The sequence below is a fragment of the Mesoplodon densirostris genome, chromosome 4, assembly GCF_025265405.1.
Source record: "Mesoplodon densirostris isolate mMesDen1 chromosome 4, mMesDen1 primary haplotype, whole genome shotgun sequence".
Lineage (NCBI taxonomy): Eukaryota > Metazoa > Chordata > Mammalia > Artiodactyla > Ziphiidae > Mesoplodon > Mesoplodon densirostris.
In genome coordinates this window covers 138,465,676-138,488,215 of record NC_082664.1, presented here as the reverse complement: position 1 = coordinate 138,488,215, position 22,540 = coordinate 138,465,676, and the positions used below count along the sequence as shown (strand labels likewise).

General features: G+C 36.3%; 1 protein-coding gene across 2 annotated transcripts in view; it reads left to right on the top strand.

Moving 5' to 3' along the window:
- UNC13C (unc-13 homolog C) overlaps nt 1-22,540 on the top strand; it is a 587,724-nt gene that overhangs the window by 478,628 nt on the left and 86,556 nt on the right. For both annotated transcript variants that reach the window (XM_060095294.1, XM_060095293.1), the window contains 2 exons: nt 2,040-2,117; nt 6,937-7,014. In XM_060095294.1, coding sequence (XP_059951277.1) covers nt 2,040-2,117; nt 6,937-7,014 — 156 coding nt within the window. The remainder of the gene's footprint in view (nt 1-2,039; nt 2,118-6,936; nt 7,015-22,540) is intronic.

Sequence of the window (22,540 nt, the reverse complement as noted above, 5' to 3'; positions counted from 1 at the left end):
ATTCAATGCTAATCAGTTATTATCACAAGGACATGAATTATCACAAGGAATGAAAAACATTTTCTGAGAAATAGAAATTGGCAACCTTCATTGAAAAATAAATTCTATGTTATTAGAATTGAAAATCATAAAAATAAAAATAGCCCTTTGTAGTTAATATAATTAGCTATTTCACAGTAACTTTAGATTACTGGAGTTTGTTTTATTTCATCACATGTGACCATCAGTCTTGAAAACCCTATCCTTCTTAGGATTGGGATCCTTGTATCAAAAGATACTGAAATCATATTATCTTTCTGGGACTTAGACTGATTTAAACCATCCCCTGGAGAGAAGACACATAAATGATATCTGCAGACACTTTAGAGGATACTTTAGCTAGCATTGTGAAATGGATCTTAAAGGGATGATTCACTATTTTTTTAATGGATCTTAAAGTAAGATGATTCACTCTCACTATGTAAGACTGAATAAGGTATCAAACAAATGCTTCAAATTTCATAGCTGGTACATTTAGGAGCCGTGATGAGTGGTAAAATGGGCACATGAGTAGTGAAAATTCCTATGGCTGTATGGCTGCTCTTGACAAGTTTGGGTAGTTTAATTTAAAACTGAGAAATATGAAGTAACGGTATTTTCAGTACTACTTAAAAGCAAATCAACAAATATTGACTCCTGGCTCCAAGTTGGCCATACTATTGTGAATAAGACCCACATATTCCTTGTTCTCTGGGAACATAATCCTAATTTTAAAAAATAATAAGTCATTGAGTACCACTATGTGCTAATCATTATATATATATAAGATATATATATATATATATATATCTCATCTCTTAAGAGATAGATACAATTATTTTTCCTAATTTTTCAAATGACAAAACAAGCTCAGAAACTTTAAATAATTCAAACAAGACTAGAAATGGTATGAATGGAATTCTTTCAACCACCAAGCTATACTACCTTCACATTCCAGTGTCATCAGAAATCAATTAGTAACTTGGAGAGCAGAATCTCACCATTTATTTTTACCCTTTAGACCAAACCTAGGCATCTGTAGGGGATTCTATCTTATGTTGGATGCATTAAAATAGAGCATATAAAGCACTGAAGTGACATTACTAATGTCACTTAACAAATACTGCAGTCTTCTTGTCCTCTGTGTTGCTCTAATACTGTAAAGCTCCATGCATAAAATGTGACTGCAAAGATGGATTTGGACCAGGGTTCTTGTCTTCCTGATTGTAAGAGTAATACCCCTTGATGTACCGACTGATGTAAATAACTTACTAATTAAAGGTAAATGTATTGAGATAGTGTGATGCAACAAAAGCTGAAGTTTAGGTCTTAAGAGGTGGTCTTTGTTATTAGTAAGGCTCCTTATCATAGAAAATTACTGAAAATATTCATTGCAAAGTGACATATATGGGAATGTTCTGACCCCCCCTCTCATAATGAGGTATTTAAGAACATTGAAGAAAATTGAAAAAATAACCACCACAAGGAATTTTGTCATGGTGGGTGTGGGGGGGGGCGGAGGGGGAGAGGATGGGGACTAGAAACTATGAGAGATGATGAAAGCATGAAGTGTCATTCATTCAGGAAAAGAAAAATCATTAGGGGGCATTAGGTAATAAGTATCCAAGCGTAGAGGAGGTTACCACCAACAGTATACCTTCTGAGTATTTAGATAAGTTAGAAATAAAGAATTTTGTGATGGAGCTGGTTGTATTAAAATGGAATGGATGCATGTGGAATATTTTCCAAATGTACTCAGAAATATTACAAATAGTCATCTAAATATAATAGTTTAATTGAGATCCTTCTTTTGGCAAGGGTGTAGATTTACTCATTACTTATGGCCTTTGTTCAGCTGAAAATGACATTTGAAAAGTTTCCCCAGTTAACATAACCTGGATTGTGTGTGTGTGTGTGTGTGTGTGTGTGTGTGTGTGTGTGTAGATAGATACATATATCTGTATATACATACATATAGGTCTTTACTTACCTGGATACATTTCACAATGTTTTTTTCCTAGACCATCAATAAAGTTCTGCTTCAGTATGCTGCAATTGTATCAAGTGATTTCAGTTCATACTGTGATAAGGAAAATGTGGTAAGTAAAAATGTCTCTACTTTCAAGTATTCCTCAGTTGAGAACCACTTCTTCAAACTAATAAGTAAGCAGAGGAAGTTGTTTACTTTCTGTTTTCATACAGGATGATAGAAAATAGGGATCTCAAGAAATTGTTTGAAAATTTCCTAGTAGTCCTGAGCTGGTACAAAATAGAATTCAAAGGAAGGTTGAGAGCATCTCAATGCCAGCCAGCTTGTGGTTTTCCATGATGATAAGGAATAAGACTCATATAAACAGCTGAAAACCCTCATCATTGTAAACACTGGAGCTGGGACCTAGGAGTTAAAAAGTTGTTTATTGTTAATACCAACTAGTGTAGTTTTGGCACCAATATTAAAATGAGTATAATTTAGCCTTTCAGTTTTCAAATAAATTGAAAAGGATGGTTAATGTAAGGAGTGATGTATACTCTGAATTATTAACTTAGCCTTTTATTTTTTGGATGATTGAGAACACATTGATAAAATCTAAGCCAGTATTGCAGCTTAATAAAAGGAATAAAGAGAAGTAAGATAAACTAATTTAGAATATAATCAGTGTTATTTTATGGTAGAGGGTAAAATCTTTCTATTCACCATGTATAATTTTAGGAGAAATCTGTCAGTAACATTATAGCATTTTTTTTTAAACACTGAAAAAATATTTTAAAAGTCAGTACTAGATTTTTCAAGACAAAAATCAGGGTTGTTTTTTTTAATCTTTATTGGAGTATAATTGCTTTACAATGGTGTGTTAGTTTATAACAAAGTGAATCAGTTATACATATACATATGTTCCCATATCTCTACCCTCTTGCATCTCCCTCCCTCCCACCCTCCCTATCCCACCCCTCTAGGTGGTCACAAAGCACGGAGCTGATCTCCCTGTGCTATGTGGCTGCTTCCCACTAGCTATCTATTTTACGTTTGGTAGTATCAGGGTGTTTTTTTCTCCCTCAAAAAATCAGTTCCCACTATCAGGCAAGTCTTAAAGAGAATTCTTGCTGAAACTTCCTTGACCTTTTGCTGACAGCTCATTAAGATAAGTCAGTCCTAATGGTTCTTGAGGGTCCCAGAAGATGCTTCTTTTCCCTAAAGGAAAATGCTACCTAGAAATTTTACTGAAACTCCCAGGTATCTCAGCAGTGATTTCTAATTGCCATTGATTATAAATACTCTAATAGGCAAGATAGAGTATTTATTTATTGAAAGCATATAGCTACAATTAAATTTATAATACATTTGAAAAGTATTATATTGAAAATCAAAACAGTGACAGATAATTTCAGAAAAGATTCTGATTTACTAAGACAGCGAAACTGAAGATTTTGAAAGGTGGCTATGAATTATCAAGGCTAATTCCTGTCATTCAGAAAGGAAAAGTAGCCTTAAAGGCCCCTGCAGACTTCTACTTTATGTTCTAACATTTATAGTATATTTTATTTTTTAAAGGAGAAAAATTATAAATCAGCATTTATTGTATTATTCTCTGTATTTTTCCTTTATATTTTATACTTTTCAAAATCAAATTTTAAAAAAGTCATTGAAATATTATAGCACAGGAACTTACTTTTCCTTCCTCAATGCTTTTCTTTCCTAATGACTGATATCTTGACCAGTCTTAGACTCTCATTCAAATGCCAAGTATCATTTTAGCTTTTCCATGAAAGGATATCAGTTAGCTGCTTAGTTTAAGCTTTCAGCTGAGATAAATTGAAGAAGTGCTTTTGTACATTTGTGTGTGTACATATCACTGTTGTTACAGATTTCTTTAAATATCAAGAACATTGAAACATTATTTTTTTTTCTCTGTATATATATGACAATATTCCTATTTCATCTGCAAATTGCACTAGAAACTTTTAAAGAGAGACATCTTCTAAGAGATGACCATAACACTTGCTTTCCCAGGGTCAGAATTATAGATGACAGTTAAGCAAAATATCTGTAACAGAATTTTTTTTTCTTCTGTGACATCTTAAATTTGGAATGGGTCACAAGTTTTCAATCCATTCTTCCACATTCCACATTATAGAAAAGCAACATTATCTAAATCAGAAATGCTTGATTTATTTTTTAAATATTTTTCAACTCAAAAACATAATTTGGTGGAATCTAAAAAATACAACAAACTAGTAAATATAACCAAAACGAAGCTGACTCACAGATATAGAAAACAAACTAGTGGTTATGAGTGGGGAGAGGGAAGGGAGAAGGGGCAATATAAGGGTAAGGAATTAAGAGTTACAAACTATTATGTATAAAATAAGCTACAAGATATATTGTACAATGTGGGGAATGTAGCCAATATTTTATAATAACTCTAATAGAGTATAACCTTTTAAAATTGGGAATCACTATACTGTACACCTGTAACTTATATCCATCAACTATACTTTGGTAAAAAAAATACATTTGGGTCATGTAAAAATGGCCATAGTCTGAACAAATCTAACTTTTATATTTATTGTACTTTAGGTTCCTAATTTTGTTCCAGGTTTAGAGCAAATGAAATACATTATGACATTTTTAGGGGAAAAGTGAAAATATACAAAGAATAAAAATTAACTTCAAACATAGGTTATTTTTATCTAACTAAACTCATCAACAAATGATGCTTCTAAATTAGGTTAATGTTCCCTTAACTGTGGGTATTTTTAGTTGTCTTTGCTTGTTTGTTTTTCATTTACTACTGAAGTCTTTAAAGTAAAAGTTGTTCCCCAATTAGGTTTAAGGTAGAGTTGGTAATTCAATTCTCAGTACTGATTTGATAAATTGATTCAATAAAATTGAAACTTGAACATGTCAGGGTCAAGGGAAGCTTAATCAAAGAGGAAAGTCTCATGTTTATTTTTATCTCCCTCTGGAAAACTGCATCTCTTTTTTTATATGTAGCCTTACCCAGGTCAGTGGCAATCCATGCCAAGTGAGCCCAAGTGTCTTTGTTCATTTGACTTCTTAGTAGCTCTTTTCTATCGGAAATTATTATATTAAGGCTTGGAGGTTGGTTTAATTTGTAAAGCTGGAACTAAAGTACTATTACATGTGTCAAAAGAGATAAGCTTGAATGTTAATATCAAATAATCATAAAAGAGACTACCCAGCTAATTTAGACCCATGAAAAGCAGGGTGATAACACCTTTACCCATGTAGTCTTCCTGCTTCTCATTGAGTCATGCTCTTCCTTAGTTCTTTCCACTCTGCAGTGAAAAAGAAAAAACCCCAATGGCCCTATACCCTAATGGAAAAAGCTCTGTTGGTTCAGTTTGTTGACATTGGGTCAAGATGTGGAAACCCTGAAAATCTGATCATACATGCCATGGAAAGGATTAGGCCTGGATCCAGTGACTCTCCATCACAGCTGGCAACCTGAATCATTTGTAGAACATTGTGGTTCAGCTTACTGAACAAAATCTATAGGAGATAAACCTCTGTGTTAAAAAAAAGAAAATATTTAAGTGCCTGGAATTAAGAGAGTAGAAGTTCTAAATTATTTTTGTAAATTGAAGTTAGGATGTGGTCACTTTAAGAGTCAAATAGAAAGTTTTTCAAAGGTCAGTAATGTGGTTAAAACAATAATAAAATCTTTCCACTGATGAGCGCTAACACTTCTCTGATGTCCTGGAAGTCCTTTGCAGGCCTCTCTCTGACTCATTGTTGGCTCATTTCCCAGCACCTTGGAAGGCATATCCATTTTCCTTTCTTTCACTCTTTTCTTCCCTTGATATGTTGGCTCTTCAGAATCAGTATGTAGCAAATATTAAATTATTCCATAACTATTCTGAATTCCATTATAAATTAATTTCTACTATTCTGAGGACACATCTAGTCCTGTCAGAAAGCTTTACATCTTTATATGATTGTTATATTTCTGCTTCCATGGAAACAAGTCAAGGAACATTTTTAAAGCATGTATTATGTGTGAGGCTCCGTGCAGTACTCTAAGAAAAAGCAGAAAAAGACACAGCGGCACATACAGTGCATTTAAGGTCAGCTGGCAAGACAGTTAAAAGCAACTCAAACGTGAAGTTAAATAAAACAAATGTCAAGTGAGTGACAAAAAAAATACAATCTCAAGTGAGTGACAAAAAAAATACAATCTCAAGTGAGTGACAAAAAATATACGATCTGGGAAACCAAAGGCCCTAATTTGAATGATGGATATGACTGAAGTAGGTGAAGAAGTTCAAGTGAAGGGCCTACATGCTAAGCCGAGCCACAGAGTCTGGAAAGCACAGGTGTTGGGGAGGTGGGAAGCAAGCCTCTTGTAGTTGAGAGTTCATCATAATACAGTAGAGGGAGAGGAGAAGAAAAGCATGGTTTGGAGCTGTATAACTAAGGGCCTTGAATACCAAGCAGTGGCCTTTATCAATAGCCAGAATTTATTAAAGGTTTTTGGGGTTTTATTTTATTTTATTTTTTTGCATTCCTGAAATTCAGATGGTGTTTTAGCTTTTGAAACAGTGAAATAATAGAATAGTTTAAACTAGTTTGTTTTTCTTAAAGTAAATCTTTAAAAAACTAAACTGAATTTGGTTAATTTTGAAGTACAAAATGCCACAAATGCTAAAAATAAAATAAACCCTAGTAATAGGTCTCCAATGGTTTATTGTCTAAGTATATTATTAAATTTCATTACCCAAAGTGGTCATATTTTCTCTCTTCTATTCTTAACTGTTAAAAAGTATAATCTTAAAATAGCATAATTATTCTATTTGCCAAATAGAATTGAACTTAGGTGATAGTTGTATACTATCGCATTGAAGGTAAACTCATTCAATAATTTAATGTATTTTTTGTTTTGTTTGCTTTATTTAAAGCCCTGTATATTGATGAACAATATTCAACAATTGCGGGTTCAGCTGGAAAAAATGTTTGAATCCATGGGAGGAAAAGAGGTGGGTATGTTTTTATGCCTGCATTTGCCAAATATCTCAGAGATCATTAGCAGCGTATCTCTTTGCTATGGAGAGTGACATAATCAAGTTTTTACGTGGCTTAGCTAAAGAACAGGAAATGCTAACAATCTAAAATACCATTAACAGCTAAGGTGATCATTACTCTGCAACAGAATCTTTCAGTAAATACATCGGAAGTGTGAATAGGAGGAGGGAGATGGTCAATAGCCTTTTGTAATGTGTATATATAGTCATATATACACTATTAAATATACTTTTGTATATGCTAATGATATGTAAAGTTTCACAGTTGCAGATGTCTTTTACCATACTGCACAATGTCAACTTGAAATCAGTTTTCTTCTGCAGTGTGCTTTGTGGCACTACTGATTCTTGATGTATCACTGGTTTATTTTTCACATCTCAAAAACCTGTCAAAACTGTGTTGTGTAGTGTCTGTAATGTGTTGTGTCTTTGTCTAACATCTCTGACCTGCAATTCCATGAGTAGAAGAAGGAAGGAGAAAGATTCTTTTATGAGGTTTGTGATAGTACACGTCTTATGACTGTTTCCCCTCCAAACTCAAAGACAGTTGCACTTCCTACTTGTTCTCATTTGCTTGTTTGGATCAGGTAGACTGTGAAATACTAACTGGGCACCTGCCTTGAGCTGCCGCAGTATTTCACAAACTGACATGAGCATCTGGGGGATTGAGGACTGGAGACAGTACTGCAAGGGAAGGTCATGCAGCTGTCATTCTCCCACCGCCACCCCCTCCGTAAAACAATCCCAAGGGTGGCTAGGATGAAGGGATATTTCTGTTTAAGGTTTTATTTACACTGTTCCTAATTATTGTGGTAAGTACGCAAGACGTATTTAAAGCTAGGTTTGATTTCAAAGCCAAGATCCCATTCATTTCTAAATTGATAAGGCTGAAAATGCTTCTTTTAAGATGGGACCTCTTCACACATGATGTTTCTTTTAACCCAAGAGACATTTATACATTTTTCCCCTGATGTCTTTTTTATTATTCTCAAGTCTCAGTCTTTTGAAAAATAAACTTGCTATTTAGCATCCTACAAATGAGAAGCACCTACAAATGAGGATACATGGGTGAAGGTGCAAAACTTCGAAAATGAACTTTTCTGAACTCTGCTGCTACTCCTGTCTCAGTCTAGTTTGTATGAAATAAGGTTTCATTCCCAAAGTGCGTTAATGGTTTTTGCACAGTTTGAGGGCGTCAATCTCATTTTTAGAATTCTTGTGCTGAATTAGGTAAGCACAAGCGATTGGAGATCATAACTGGAGATTCCCTTTTTAATTTTCGTGATGTTTTATATTCAGACTTTAAGTCCACTTACTGTCTTGAAAAGTAGTGAAGAAATTACTAATTTCTTGTGGGAAATTCTATCTCCTTTTAGTGAACTTTAAAGACCACAAATCATTTGAAGATAGAGTTGTATTTGAAATGCCACATTTCCAGAAATTTCTCCTAATGCTACTACTATATCATTACTATTTTGTGGTTGAACTCTAATGTGAGTGATATATTGCTGAGCTGAGTGTTAACCAAATTATGTCTGTATTTAAAGGAAACTGTGTGGGCCAAGCCACCTGCTAACCAAAAAAGCTATGGGGTGGTTTGTTCACCAACCAAACTTGACTGCTTGTTTCAGATAAAATTGCCAATTTGAAATGTACAGGTTTTCTCATGATAAATTGAGTTGCAAACCTATGGCTACATCACAGAACTCTTCTTTACTGTAGAAAATGATGGAAGATGTGCTGAGCTGGATGCCTTCTCCCTTTATAACTCTTTCCATGCCAATTGCTAATTTAAACTCCATACATAATTTCAAGGGAAAATCAATTAAACAAATGAAATGAATGTCTAAGCTTCTAAAGATGGAATTTGTTAGGACAACATTGACCCTAGCTCCTTTCTTTTCCTACATTTAAATATTTTTTTCCTCCCCTCCCTCTCTTTACCCTCTTTTTATGTTCTCCTGTCTCCCTTCCTATGCCGTTTCTTTTCTCTTATTCTTTTCCATTTTCATCTTGTCTTTTGTAGCTAAGAAAAAGCTTTAGGCAGGCCCTGTCAGTATACATAGGGATTGAAGAAATGTCAGGAAGAAGCTTGACTTAAACCCAAGTCTGAGTGTAACAGGCAGCCTCCCATATGGAAGTAATCTTTATTAATACAGAATGATGTTAGAGCTGCTGATTGCTACACTCAGCCTCCAGAATCTCAAAATAATAGGAAGAACCCATCCATTGTAGTTATCTATATGGCAGTATTTAAATGGGTTCCTTAACTTGGGCCTTTCATAAAGATGAAAAAGGATTTTACTGAGAAAGACAAATTCACTCTTTGATAGGAAAAGTATATATAGAACTTAATATGAGCATGTTCAGTGGTCTTTAATGATAATACAATGTGTTTGTACTATTACCAATTTCCAGTTGTTTCCTCACAGTGGAACTAGTTATAAAACCTTGACTGCTATTGCTAAGGAAAATTTTCTAAACTAGATTTTATCCTTCTTTTAGTAGTTTCTTATTATTTTGTGCCCCAGCATCAGTGCTAGGATGTGCACTTCTTGCTACCTAATTAACAAATGATTGCTTGTGCATATGCTCAAAATAGTTTTTGATGTCATGTGTCCATTAGATGGCTTCTAACAATAACGTGGCTGGCCTCTCAGACAATCTGTAAAGTGCTGGCCGCTTGCAGGCCTAGTTGCATGATGCTGCAGCTCTTTGCTGCTTTGACGCAACCATTGTTGGGGCAACTGCTCTTTCTTTGCAGGATCAATCTCTTTTCCCTCTGGAAACAGAAAAGGTGTTTAAAACCTTTGTTTATTCACTCTCTGTGTGGCGTCCAAGAAGGAAACATTGCCTAATGCTGTGACAGTCTTGGGAGTGATGCCGTTGACAGTAGCTCCAAAAACAGCCACTTGAGTAGTCCCTGTTAAATGCACACACGGTAGCCTGTGGGCCCTGTAGGCACATTCTTTACCAATGCCCTATTTAGAAAAAAGAATCAAAAGAGAAAAGCAAACCACTATATTTCTTCTCCTATAGTCTCTTTCAAACACATTTCCCTGCGTACAAATTAAGAGCATGTTTTAGCTTAAAAACTCTCGATTATTCTAGAAAATAAGAATTAAAAAAAGTCACAAACTATGAAGCAAAAGTAGCCTTTAGGAATGAGGTCCAGGGTCTGTTTTTTGAAGAGCATCCTGGTGATTTTTTATGTTCATACAGTTTTAGGAATCACTATAGTAAAACAGAAAAAATAACCAAACTGTGGTATGGACTGACTTGAGCTAGAAGTTAAATTATTTATACCACAGTTCCCAGATGGTATTACTTGTCCCTCTGTAACACAGTAACAGCAAAACAATCATCAGAGTGCTAGGTAATAATTTTCATGTATTGGTTAATGATTGTTTTATCATCCTATAATAGCTCAAAAGTAAAACAGATATAGTTTGGTTTATATCATTTTAATAGATTAATTATTTCATGAGCATAAATCAGCACATATCAACTGCAAATAAATACGTAGTCTGTATTCATTCTTTCATAAAAACATTGCTACAGTCTACAGAAGGGACTTTGTAGTAGTTGCTTGATCTGTAATCTAATTTTTACAAGTCCATGAAAATCAGATAATCCAAAATTTACTTTCTTTTCAGAATGTCATAAGATATTGGTTATGAACTTGTGTTGTAGTGATTGATTTAGAAGAATTATGACTGTGCTGTGTAAGCAGAGGATGCACTTCTCCTTCACAATATTGGGATGGTAAAATCATCTTGAATGGTAGAATCTATAGTTATCCATAGGCCTGCTATTCTACTGACTGTACTTCAAATTCTAGAGGTTAGCTATTATTAAGACATTTGGGGGAAATGGGAAGAGGGAGTATTTACTTAGCTAAAATTTCTCATTCTGCTGACCACAAAACAGACGAAGCAGGTATAATAGTAACGTTATTTTTATTGATATGTCCCAGAAGGATTGAATCTCTTGACTCATTGCACGTTGTTAAACTTTCCTGAACAGGGTCGGGAATCAGGAACATAACCCTACCTATCCTAAAAATGTACATATTTTAATGAGCAACTTAATTATCTTTTGTTTCAGAGATGCATACTATATTGCTTTTTATTTTTTAATGATGAATTTGATGTGCCAATTAGAAACTGAATCTGAATGCCCCAAAGTGAATGCATGTAGCTGATTGAAATTCACTGTAAAACTTACTAGCCATACAAACTCGGTCTTCAGCTAAGCAACCTCTGATCAGAGAGGACAGAAATTAACTTCTGTCATATTTTACTTAGCAATACACTTTCAACATTGTAATTTCTGGGCTACAGGGGTTGAAGATCCCTGCTTTAAGGGTATTAATACTTCATGCCGGTAGTTTCTGAACTTTAGCAGGTATGAGAACCACCTGGAGAGCTGATTACAACACACATTGCTGAACTCCATCCTGGACTATTCAGCTCAGTAGGTCTGAGGTTGGGTCGCATGCGTTGCGTTTCTAACAAATTCCCATGTGATGCTGATGCTACTGGTCAGGAGATGACGTTTTGAGAATTATTGTTCTTTGCTTTTAGGATAGCAACCAGGTAATTGGGAAATGTCTCAGAATACCCCTTTGCCTTACCTGTGCTTGACTCCTAACCCACCTACTTAATGTGTTTTGCATCTTGAGAGCACATCGTATTTAATGTGTTTGCATGGACCTTGAGACTGCATGCAATAGACAAGGAAGCATTTGGATTAAAGAATATAATAATCCCAAAATATAGGTGGCTAATTTGCAGTCTTATACAAATATTCAGCATTTAAAAAAATCTGGACTTTTATACTTGCATTTTTATATATAGTCTTATTAAAAGAGGTATTATAGTTGTAAAGAGGCTAAAAGCTTTATGTTCAGGTTTTGATCTGTCTCACTTTTTCTCAGTATATAAATAGAGATATAACTCACTAGTTAATACATTAATGAGAAGCCATCTGTGATTTCTATCTCTTTTTCAGAAATACAAAATAAATTACAAAATAAAATAATTAAAGTATGTATTAGACGTCATTAGATAGTAGACTTTTAACTAGTCATATTATGTCTTCCTTTTAGTTATAAAATATTTCCTAAAACAATTTACAAAATTCTTCCCATTTAATGGAAGTGTCTATTGGTGCCTACTTATATTTTCTATAGGGGGACAAGTGTTGATACAGGGAATAGAAAAAAATTTTAATGAATGCTCTAGTCCTCAAGGAGCTAATAAGAAGGAGTAAGGAGGCCTTATAAAATAACAGTTAGAGCACAGTTCCCTTTTGGGCCCAGTGAAAGAGATATTTAGAAGCCAAATGATCCCTGTCCTGCCTGGACAACTTTAAGCACCTCTTGCCCTCGGTGCTGACTACCCAAAGAAAAACAGAGACTAGAGCTTGCTGAACATGAAGACAGAATTTATTCCTTCATTAATTCATTCAACAAATTATTGATTTGCTGAGCACCTATGGTGAGCTGCAAATTTTACTAGACACCAGAGGTACAATAATTACTAGGATGCAGATCCCAACCTCAAAGAACTTTGAATGTATTAGGGAAGTCAGAACAATTAGAGGTAAGGTTTGTTGTGATGATCCCCCCCATGACAATTTCTAAACTTCAAAATACCTTTCAAATGAGAGTTGTAATTGTTGTATCTTATCCCACAATAATTCAAAGAATCAGCTCAAACATTTAGCCTCTTATTGTGTAAATAAAGCTCAAAGGTGAGATGTATTTGGCTGAATTCAATAAAAGTAAGCAGTTATTTCTAGTTTCATGGCAGCACATAACAAAGAGGAGTGAATGCTTGAAGTTTTATGTGCTGGCCCTTTATTTTGGCAGCATGAAGATACTGCCTGATTTCTTTTTCCTCCTAACCATCTCTGCAACTAGAGTTAATAAGTTGGACTTAATCGAAAATTAAGGGAATAATGTGGACCAAAAGGGCAAATCTCATTGAGGCGATTTAATAAATATGATTAAGGATCTAGCACTACTACCACATAAAGTTCAGCTAACTGCTAAGCTGGTGATATTAAGAAAAGATGCTCCCTTGGAGGCTGAGAGGTATCTGGGCAGCTGATGCATGTCAAAATGAAATTCAGGCTCAGGGAGGTGCTACTTATTAACCTCATTCCCCAGAGCATTCCCCAGAGATCATAGGGTCACTCCTGTACTACCAAGCATCTTTTTTTAAAATTAATTATTTATTTTTTAACATCTTTATTGGAGTATCATTGCTTTACAATGGTGTGTTAGTCTCTGTTTATAACAAAGTGAATCAGCTATACATATAAATATATCCCCATATCTCTTCCTACTTGCGTCTCCCTATCCCACCCATCTAGGTGGTCACAAAGCACCGAGCTGATCTCCCTGTGCTATGTGGCTGCTTCCCACTAGTTATTTTATATTTGGTAGTGTATATAAGTCCATGCCACTATCTCACGTCGTCCTAGCTTACCCTTCCCCCTCCCCGTGTCCTCAAGTCCATTCTCTACATCTGCGTGTTTATTCCTGTCCTGGCCCTAGGTTCTTCAGAACCATTTTTTTTTAGATTCCATATATATGTGTTAGCATATGGTATTTGTTTTTCTCTTTCTGACTTACTTCACTCTGTATGACAGACTCTAGGTCCATCCACCTCACTACAGATAACTCAATTTCATTTTTTATGGCTGAGTAATATTCCATTGTATATATGTGCCACATATTCTTTATCCATTCATCTGTTGATGGACATTTAGGTTACTTCCATGTCCTTGCTATTTTAAATAGTGCTGCAATGAACATTGTAGTACATGACTCTTTTTGAATTATAGTTTTCTCAGGGTATATGCCCAGTAGTGGGATTGCTGGGTCGTATGGTAGCTCTATTTCTACTTTTTTAAGGAACCTCCATACTGTTCTCAATAGTGGCTGTATCAATTTACATTCCCAACAACAGTTGCAAGACGGTTCCCTTTCCTCCACACCCTCTCCAGCATTTATTATTTGTAGATTTTTTGATGATGGCCATTCTGACTGGTGTAAAGTGATACCTCATTTTAGTTTTGATTTGCATTACTCTAAAGATTAGGGATGTTGAGCATCCTTTCATGTGTTTGTTGGCAAGCTGTATGTCTTCTTTGGAGAAATGTCTGTTTAGGTCTTCTGCCCTTTTTTTGATTGGGTTGTTTGTTTTTTTGATAATGAGCTGCATGAGTTGCTTATAAATTTTGGAGATCAATCCTTTGTCAGGTGCTACATTTGCAAATATTATCTCCCATTCTGAGGGTTGTCTTTTCATCTTGATTATGCTTTCTTTTGCTGTGCAAAAGCTTTTAAGTTTCATTAGGTCTGATTTGTTTATATTTGTTTTTATTTCCATTTCTCTAGGAGGTGAGTCAAAAAGGATCTTGCTGTGATTTATCTCATAGAGTGTTCTGCCTTTGTTTTCCTCTAAGAGTTTTATAGTGTCTGGCCTAACATTTAGGTCTTTAATCCATTTTGAGTTTATTTTTGTGTATGGTGTTAGGGAGTGTTCTAATTTCATTCTTTTATCTGTAGCTGTCCAGTTTTCCCAGCACCACTTATTGAAGAGGTGGTCTTTTCTCCACTGTATATTCTTGCCTCCTGTATCAAAGATGAGGTGACCATATGTGCGTGGGTTTATCTCTGGGCTTTCTAACCTGTTCCAATGATCTATATTTCTGTTCTTCTGCCAGTACCATACTGTTTTGATTACTGTAGCTTTGGAGTATAGTCTGAAGTCCAGGAGCCTGATTCCTCCAGCTCCGTTTTTCATCCTCAAGATTGCTTTTGCTATTCAGGCTCTTCTGTGTTTCCATACAAATTGTGAAATTTTTTGTTCTAGTTCTATGAAAAATGTCATTGGTCATTTGATAGGGATTGCATTAAATCTGTAGATTGCTTTGGGTAGTATAGTCACTTTCACAATGTTGATTCTTCCAATCCAAGAACATGGTATATCTCTCCATCTGTTTGTATAATCTTTAATTTCTTTCATCAGTGTCTTATAGTTTTCTGCCCACAGTTGTTTTGTCTCCTTAGGTGGGTTGATTCCTAGGTATTTAATCTTTTTGTTTCAATGGTAAATCAGAGTGTTTCCTTAATTTCTCTTTCAGATTTTTCATCATTAGTATATAGGAATACAGATTTCTGTGCATTAATTTTGTATCCTACAACTTTACCAAATTCATTGATTAGCTCTAGTAGTTTTCTGGTAGCATCTTTAGGATTCTCTATGTATAGTATCATGTCATCTGCAAACAGTGACAGCTTTACTTCTTCTTTGCCAATTTGGATTCCTTTTTTTCTTTTTTATCTCTGATTGCTGTGGCTAAAACTTCCAATACTATGTTGAATAATAGTGGGGAGAGTGGACAACTTTTTCTTATTTCTGATCCCACAGAAAATGGTTTCACTTTTTCACCATGGAGAACGATCTTGGCTGTGGGTTTGTCATATATGGCCTTTATTATTTTGAGGTAAGTTCCATCTATGCCTACTTTCTGCAGGTTTTTTATCATGAAAAAGGTGTTGAATTTTGTCAAAAGCTTTTTCTGCATCTATTGAGGTGCTCATATGGGTTTTCTCCTTTAATTTGTTAATATGATGTATCACATTGATTTATTTGTGTATTTTGAAGAATCCTTGCAATCTTGGTATAAACCTCACTTGATCATGGTCTATGATCCTTTTAATGTGCTGTTGGATTTTGTTTGCTAGTATTTTGTTGAGGATTTTTGCATCTATGTTCATCAGGGATATTGGCCTTTTGTTTTCTTTCTTTGTGACATCTTTGGTTTTGATATCAGGGTGATGGTGGCCTCGTAGAATGAGTTTGGGAGTGTTCCTGCCACTGCTATATTTTGGAAGAGTTTGAGAAGGATAGGTGTTAGCTCTTCTCTAAATGTTTGATAGAATATGCCTGGGAAGCCATCTCTTCCTGGGCTTTTGTTTTTTGGAAGATTTTTAATCACAGTCCCAATTTCAGTGCTTGTGATTGGTCTTTTTATATCTTCTGTTTCTTCCTGGTTCAGTTTCAGAAGGTTGTGCATTTCTTCCAGGTTGTGCATTTCTTCCAGGTTGTCCATTTTATTGGCTTATAGTTGTTTGTAGTAATCTCTCATGATCCTTCATATTTCTGAAGTGTCAGTTGTTACTTGTCCTTTTTTATTTCTAATTCTGTTTATTTGAGTCTCCTCCCTTTTTTCTTGATGAGTCTGGCTAATGGTTTATCAATTTTGTTTATCTTCTCAAAGAATAAGCTTTCAGTTTTATTGACCTTTGCTATTGTTTCTTTCATTTCTTTCTCAATTATTTCTGATTGGATCTTTATGATTTCTTTCCTTCTGCTAACTTTGGGGGTTATTATTTTTGTTCTTCTTTCTCCAATTGCTTTAGGTGTAAGTTTAGGTTGTTTCTTTGAGATGTTTCTTGTTTCTTGATGTAGGATTGTATTGCTATAAACTTCCATCTTAGAACTGCTTTTGCTGCATCCCATAGGTTATGGGTCGTCGTGTTTTCATTGTCATTTGTTTCTAGGTATTTTTTGATTTCCTCCTTGATTTCTTCAATGATCTCTTGGTTATTAAGTAGTGTAATATTTAGCCTCCATGTGTTTGTATTTCTTACAGATTTTTCCCTGTAATTGATATCTAGTCTCATAACATTGTGGTCAGAAAAGATACTTGATATGATTTCAATTTTCTTAAATTTACCAAGGCTTCATTTCTCACCCAGGATATGATCTATCCTGGAGACTGTTCCATGAGAACTTGAGAAGAAAGTGTATTCTTTTGTTTTTGGATGGAATGTCCCATCAATATCAATTAAATCCATCTTGTTTTATGTATCATTTAAAGCTTTTGTTTCCTTATTTATTTTCATTTTGCATGATCTGTCCATTGGTGAAAGTGGGGTGTTAAAGTTCCCTACTATGATTGTGTTACTGTTGATTTCCCCTTTTATGGCTGTTATCATTTGCCTTATGTACTAAGGTGCTCCTATGTTGAGTGCATAAATATTTACAATTATTATATCTTCTTCTTGGATTGATCCCTTGATCATTATGCAGTATCCTTCTTTGTCTCTTGTAATAGTCTTTATCTTAAAGTCTATTTTGGCTGATATGAGAATTACTACTCCAGCTTTCTTTTGATTTCCATTTGCATGGAATACCTTTTTCCATCCCCTCACTTTCAGTCTGTATGTGTCCCTAGGTCTGAAGTGGGTCTTTTTTAGACAGCATATATACAGGTCTTGTTTTTGTATCCATTCCACCAGTCTATGTCTTTGGTGGAAGCATTTAATCCATTTACATTTAAGGTAATTATCGATATGTATGTTCCTATTACCATTTTCTTAATTGTTTGGGGTTTGTTATTGTATGTCTTTTCCTACTCTTTTATTTCATGCCTGGAGAAGTTCCTTTAGCATTTGTTGTAAAGCTCGTTTGATGGTGCTGAATTGTCTTAGCTTTTGCCTGTCTGTAAAGGTTTTACTTTCTCCATCAAATCTGAATGAGATCCTTGCTGGGTAGAATAATCTTGGTTGTAGGTTTTTCCCTTTCATCACTTTAAATATGTCCTGCCACTCCCTTCTGGCTTGCAGAGTTTCTGCTGAAAGATCAGCTGATAACCTTATGGGGATTCCCTTGTATGTTATTTGTTGTTTTTCCCTTGCTGTTTTTAATATTTTTTGTTTGTATTTAATTTTTGATAGTTTGATTAATATGTGTCTTGGTGTGTTTTTCCTTGGTTTTATCCTGTATGGGGCTCTCTGCACTTCCTGGACTTGATTGACTACTTCCTTTCCCATATAAGGGAAGTTTTCAACTAAAATCTCTTCAAATATTTTCTGAGTCCCTTTCTTTATCTCTTCTTTTGGGACCCCAATAATTCGAATGTTGGTGCATTTAATGTTTTCCCAGAAGTCTCTGAGACTGTCCTCAATTCTTTTCATTCTTTTTTCTTTATTCTACTCTGCAATAGTTATTTCCACTATTTTATCTTCCAGGTCACTCATCCATTCTTCTGCCTCAGTTATTCTGCTATTGATTCCTTCTAGAGAATTTTTAATTTCATTTTTTGAGTTCATCATTGTTTGTTTGCTCTTTAGTTCTTCTAGCTCCTTGTTAGACGTTTCTTGTATTTTCTCCATTCTATTTCCAAGATTTTGGAACATCTTTACTATCATTACTGTGAGTTCTTTTTCAGGTAGACTGCCTATTTCCTCTTCATTTGTTTGCTCTGGTGGGTTTTTACCTTGCTCCTTTATCTGCTGTGTGTTTCTCTGTCTTCTCATTTTGCTTAACTTACTGTGTTTGGGGTCTCTTTTTCGCAGGCTACAGGTTCATAGTTCCTGTTGTTTTTGGTTTCTGCCCCCAGTGGCTAAGTTTGGTTTGGTGGGTTGTGTAGGCTTCCTGGTGGAGGCGACTAGTGCCTGTTTCCTGGTGGATGAGGCTGGATCTTGTCTTTCTGGGGGGCAGGACTGCATCCAGTGGTGTGTTTTGGGATGTCTGTGACCTTATTATGATTTTAGACCGCCTCTCTTCTAATGGGTTGTGTTGTGTTCCTGCCTTGCTAATTGTTTGGCATAGGGTATCTAGCACTGTAGCTTGCTGGTTTTTGAATGGACCTGTGTCTTAGCATTGAGTTGGAGGTCTCTGGGAGAACTTTCGCCACTTGATATTATGTGGAGCTGGGAGGTCTCTGCTGGACCAGTGTCCTGAACTTGGCTGTCCCACCTCAGAGACACAGACCTGACACCCAGCTGGAGAACCAATACCCTGTCAGCCACACGGCTCAGAAGAAAAGGGAGAAAGAAAGAGAGAAAGAAGGCAAGAGAGGGAGGAGGAAGGGAGGAAGGAAGGAAGGAAGAAAGTAAAAAGAAATAAAGTTATTAAAATAAAAATATTTGTAAAAATTAAAAAGTAATTTTAAAAAAAGAAGAAAGAAAGAAGAGAGCAGCCAAACCATGAATCAAATCCACCAATGATAACAAGCGCTAAAAACTATACTAAAAAAACAAACAAACAAACAAAAAATCCGCACAGTTAGAACCCTAGGACAAATGGTAGAAGCAAAGCTATACAGACAAAATCACACAAGGAAGCATAAACATACACACTCACAAAAAGAGAAAAAGGAAAAAATATATATATATATATATATTTTAAAAAGGAAGAGAGCAACCAAATCAATAAACAAATCTACCAATGATAATCCACTCTAAATACTAAACTAAGATAAACATAAAACCAAAAACTAGTCAGTTGCATACAGCAAACCACAAGTATACAGTTGCCCCAATATACACCACCTCAATTTGGGATGATTCATTGTCTATTCAGGTATTCCACAGATGCAGGGTACATCAAGTTGATTGTGGAGCTTTAATCTGCTGCTCCTGAGGCTGCTAGGAGAGATTTCCCTTTCTCTTCTTTGTTTGCACAGCTCCCGGAGTTCAGCTTTAGATTTGGACCCAGCTCTGCATGTAGGTCACCTGAGGGCGTCTGTTCTTCGCTCAGACAGGACAAGGTTAAAGGAGCCACTGAATCGGGGGCTCTGGCTCACTCAGGCCGTGGGGAGGGAGGGGTACGGATGCGGGGCAAGCCTGCGGCGGCAGAGGCCAGCATGACTTTGCACCCGCCTGAGGCACGCCGTGCGTTCTCCCGGGGAAGTTGTCCCTGGATCACGGGACCCTGGCAGTGGCGGGCTGCACAGGCTCCCAGTAGGGCAGGTGTGGAGAGTGACCTGTGCTTGCACACAGGCTTCTTGGTGGCAGCAGCAGCAGGCTTAGCGTCCCATGCCCATCTCTGGGGTCTGCACTGATAGCCGCGGCTCGCGCCTGTCTCTGGAGCTCCTTTAAGCAGCGCTCTTAATCTGCTCTCCTCGCACACCCTGAAACAATGGTCTCTTGCCACTTAAGGAGGTCCACACTTTTCCCCGGACTCCCTCCTGGCTAGCTGTGGCACACTAGCCCTGGGATCTGACCTCTGAAGCCCGAGTGTCAGCTCCCAGCCCCCACCCACCCCGGCGGGTGAGCAGACAAGCCTCTGGGGCTGCTGAGTGCTGGTCGGCACTGATCCTCAGTGCAGGAATCTCTCCACTTTACCCTCCGCACCCCTGTTGCTGTGCTCTCCTCCATGGCTCCGAAGCTTCCCCCCTCCCCCCCACCCCCGTCTCCACCAGTGAAGGGGAAACCTTTCCTCCTTCACAGCTCCCTCCCAGAGAGGCAGGTCCCATCCCTATTCTTTTGTCTCTGCTTTTTCTTTTTTCTTTTGCCCTACCCACGTATGTGGGGAGTTTCTTGCTTTTTGGGAGGTCTGAGGTCTTCTGCCACCGTTCAGTAGGTGTTCTGTAGGAGTTGTTCCACATGTAGATGTACTTCTGATGTATTTGTGGGGAGGAAGGTGATCTCCACATCTTACTGCTCCGCCATCTTGAAAGTCTCCCCAAGCATCTTTTTAAACTAACCTTCCTCTGAACCTTAAGAAAACTTCAGGAGAAAGGGTGTGAGCTACAGCCAGAGGGCAGAGAAACATTTTCTAGAATAGACCTATTTTATTGTCTTGTTGCGAACCCCCTACAATTGTTTATGCCTGCCTTAACAAACCATAGATCAATGCAGAAAGTAGTAAAACTTACTCCTTTAGTCCAACCAAGCCTCCCTTTTCTCCAATTTGGCATACTGGCCTTCAGGCACCTCATGCAGATGGCTCACTGAGGGCATTCTGTGCCCATCACTTGATGATTAACAGGTCCTCAATTCAGTTGATTGAGCAGAGTATATTCACAGTACTGAGCAGTGACGAGATTCAGTAATGTGAACAGCTGAAAGGCAAAGACAGAAGGAGACAGGACAAAAAGGCAGTTTTTACAGAATAAATTCTGAACATAAACTTTGTGTCTCATTTCTTCTATTCCTGAGTTATCCCTACTCTGTCCAGTTTCTTAGTTGGTCAGCCGACTATAAGCCCAAAATTCCTTTGCAATCGAGTTATTGAACTTGATTTTTTGTGACCATTTTCAGAAGAGAATTTCTCAAAAGAATATAGTTTCTTAGATCATTGCTTTTCAATTCTCATGTGGCCTCCCCAATGTGTCATGTGACATGACACATCATTTAGGCCTTGATTTTCCCCACCTATAAGAAAGAAATGAACTATAGGATTTCTGAAGTTCAGTCTAGTCTAAAAATCTGTGGTTATAAGGACAAGAACCTTGTTATCAATCCATAGGGTATAAGATTAATGCATGTATTGTAGGTGAAAAGGAAAAAAAAATGTTTGAGAGAAAAGAATGTGTCACTCATATAAGGCTTAAAGGGTTTTTTTACAAAAGTTCAGAGAAATAGAAATAGAAAAATTCATAATTTGCCATATATTCACTAACTCAAAACTACATTGAGTGAATTATAAAAGATGAGGCATTTTTTTCCCTTCAGTTGTCTAGTCTGAAGAATCTAACTTAACATATCTCAAAGACATTTAGTTGATTTGAAGTACAATGACAGCTGGATTTACTGCATACACTCTTTAATTAGGATGAGAGACAGCTACTGATGTTCTTCCACTTTTTGAAACCAAGAAGTTAGAAGCATGAATTTATATAACTGTTACTTATAGCATAACAATTCATTCACATCTGAATGGCACAAAAATGTCATAGTCTATCTCCAAAAATGATCTTATAAGTTCTTGGGGAGGTTCTCTCATAAGATGAATAAAAAATAAAGAAACTAAAGACAGAGTTGCATTGGTAGATCTGGGGCATACTGTTTGCAGTAGAGAGGACCATGTGTTCTTTTATTTCTGACAACATACCATAGTATTCATGCTGAATGCTGTAGCTCTACAAAGTTATTTAGGGCATTTCAAGGAGAGTAACTTCCTGCTGGATTCACTAGGGAATTTTCACTGATTTCTCTGTCATCTATTTTAAGTTGAGCTAGCTTCTTTAGGATGGATAAATTCTGGTCAAATAGAAGGGTTGGAGAGAACTGATCTTTTCAAAATAAAAGAAGTAGCAAGAGCCCAGATGAGACCATAAGAAAGTGCTTGAAGCACTTTCCTGGTTGAAAGTCAGCTAGAGGGGTCAGCAGGTGCCATGATCAGATTTGGGCTTTATTAAAACAACTCTAGGAAGAGTTAGGAGGATGGAATAGAAGTGGGAAAATAGCAAAGAAGAACACAACCAGGAAATTGCAATATTTCTGATGTGGATGAGAAAAATTCCACATCAGAAAATGAAGAGGATAGCAGAGATGGAGAAAATATTTCATAAATATTATCAATCATATTTGGTATCCAAGTGAATATGGAAGGAAGAAGGCAGAGAGGAGTCAAAGATGACTTTCATAGTTCTGCCTTAAACGACTTCATGCTATCAATCAAATCAGAGACAATACAAATAGAAATAAACTAAGGATGGACAGGTA